The following is a 1,971-nucleotide window of genomic DNA, read 5'->3' as shown; positions in this document are numbered from 1 at the left end:
ACCGTGCACCTATGCAGAGTGTTCGGCTGCACATGGCTTCCAAATCAATAGGGCCCCTAATTTTCTATGTAATAGAGTAGTGATAATGAGCTTAAAAAAAAGAGTAGTGATAATGACAAATTTAGATCTTATTAATTTAGGTATATAGGTTAACATTATAGTGACCAAATGTAACATTTGTACTTGATATTAAATTAGTACATATAAATAAATCATTCCAAATAAATAATGCTTTATAAAAATAATGCTTTGGACACTTGGATCTAGATATGTGGATCGTGATATTCTACGTCATGTCTTCTATAGACGGAGTCGATACCGAAGAAAAAGGAAAGGAACGCGTGAAATGGTCAGCAGGCCAAGAGCACAGTCCAGTCTTCACATCCTCAGTCTATGATGACCAAGTACGTACCAGCTGCATGCGTAGCTTGCTTGTGTTCCCATCTACACAACATTCAAAGTCCAAAATTCAGCAGGTACACCCACTCGACGCTTCCACCAACCTCACACGTTTCTCCAACTCACCCGGGCATAGCCTGTACAGTATAAATAGGACCCGGCACAGCCGCCTAGCAAGCAAACACATTCTCCCGCTGAAGGATCAATACATCACCTGCCTTATAATCTCCTCTGCAAGCTCTTCTTCCATTTCCAACCGCAATGGCTGCGAGGAGAACCATTCTTCTCGCCATGGCTGCCATGGCCATCCTGAGCACGGCGTCTGCGGCAATCTACAACGTGGGCGAGCCGGGCGGCGCATGGGACCTCAGCACCAACTACGGCACTTGGGCGTCCTCTAGGAACTTCCAAACCGACGACCAGATCGTCTTCAAGTACTCCCCTCAGGCACACGACGTCCTCGAGGTCAGCAAGGCAGACTACGACTCTTGTAGCACCGCCAGCCCCGTCACCACTCTCAACTCCGGGAATGATGTTGTCACCCTCAACGCCACCGGCACCCGCTACTTCATCTGCGGATTCCCTGGTCATTGTGCGGGCGGCATGAAGGTTAAGATTGATGTCATGCCAGGCTCCTCCTCTACGTCACCTGCCCCGGCCAGCGGCCCAAGTGCAACCAACGCGCCCCCGCCGACACCTGTCTCCACCGCCACCAATGTGGAGGCCACCGGGTTTGGCCTCGCCGTTTTGCTTGCTGTTGTCGGCCTCATGGCTTGAGAGTGCATCTCCACATTCGCAGGCACATGTGTACTTTATGTTTAGTTAAGAAATTATTACTAGCAATTATCTGTGTGTATACTCAAGTAGTTATGTGTATGTTGGATGTATTTGGGCTTTGCGTTTTACTGATTCATTTTGGAGGATTTGTTAAAAATGATTATTTTAGTCTTATAGAACACTTGTCCTGAAACACGTTCGTTCTAAACCGTAAGAGCCCAGACTTTTGTAACTTAAACTTGCATTACAGAAAGATATACACATAGATTAGACATGCAATTAGTCTGCCCCGATTGTAAATGAACTATCCCAAAAGAACCAGCTGCCACAAATGGTGGAGAACAATTCGGATGGCCCCCGCCCGAACATACTGGATCAAAATCGTCTGGCCAAAAAATCATGTCCTTTGCTCGTGGAGTGCCATACATGTTCATGTTTCTGGTGTTGCAAGGGACAATCACCGTCGTCGGGGGAAAGAGAGCCATGGGAATGGGTGATGGGTGCTTTTCGGGAGTGAATTCTTCCTTGTTATGTTCTTGTGGCTGGAGAACGATGACTATCGATGCTCTGAGAGACCAAAATCTCCCCACTCTAAGCCCCATCGTTCAGAACTATAAAAATACATGCGGCATTGGGTAAAAGTGATCCATCCAGGGATAGATAGGTCATGGCCCACGCGGCGCGGCACAACATTTCACCTCCGGCCGGATCCGCCACCTCCATTGGAACCGGATGCTGCTCCTCTTCCTCCTCGTTCTGCTACTCCTCCTCCTCCGGCTCTAGCGAGTCCGGAGG

The 1,971-nt window shown here is 48.1% G+C and overlaps 1 protein-coding gene across 1 annotated transcript; it reads left to right on the top strand.

Annotated features, from left to right (window-relative positions):
* The first annotated feature begins 594 nt into the window (after positions 1-594).
* LOC119345301 (mavicyanin-like) lies at positions 595-1,312 on the top strand. Its single transcript, XM_037615435.1, has one exon. It carries the CDS (start codon positions 661-663, stop codon positions 1,174-1,176), a length of 516 nt encoding a protein of 171 aa, XP_037471332.1. The 5' UTR covers positions 595-660; the 3' UTR covers positions 1,177-1,312.
* Positions 1,313-1,971: the final 659 nt, after the last annotated feature.

The sequence above is a fragment of the Triticum dicoccoides genome, unplaced genomic scaffold, assembly GCF_002162155.2.
Source record: "Triticum dicoccoides isolate Atlit2015 ecotype Zavitan unplaced genomic scaffold, WEW_v2.0 scaffold222969, whole genome shotgun sequence".
Classification (NCBI taxonomy): domain Eukaryota; kingdom Viridiplantae; phylum Streptophyta; class Magnoliopsida; order Poales; family Poaceae; genus Triticum; species Triticum dicoccoides.
The sequence above is the reverse complement of the archived record's forward strand: the minus strand, read 5'-3'. Positions and strand labels throughout refer to the sequence as shown.

Bases quoted from the DNA above. Each gene is read 5' to 3' on its own strand.
- LOC119345301 (XM_037615435.1), top strand. From the start codon at position 661: ATGGCTGCGAGGAGAACCATTCTTCTCGCCATGGCTGCCATGGCCATC.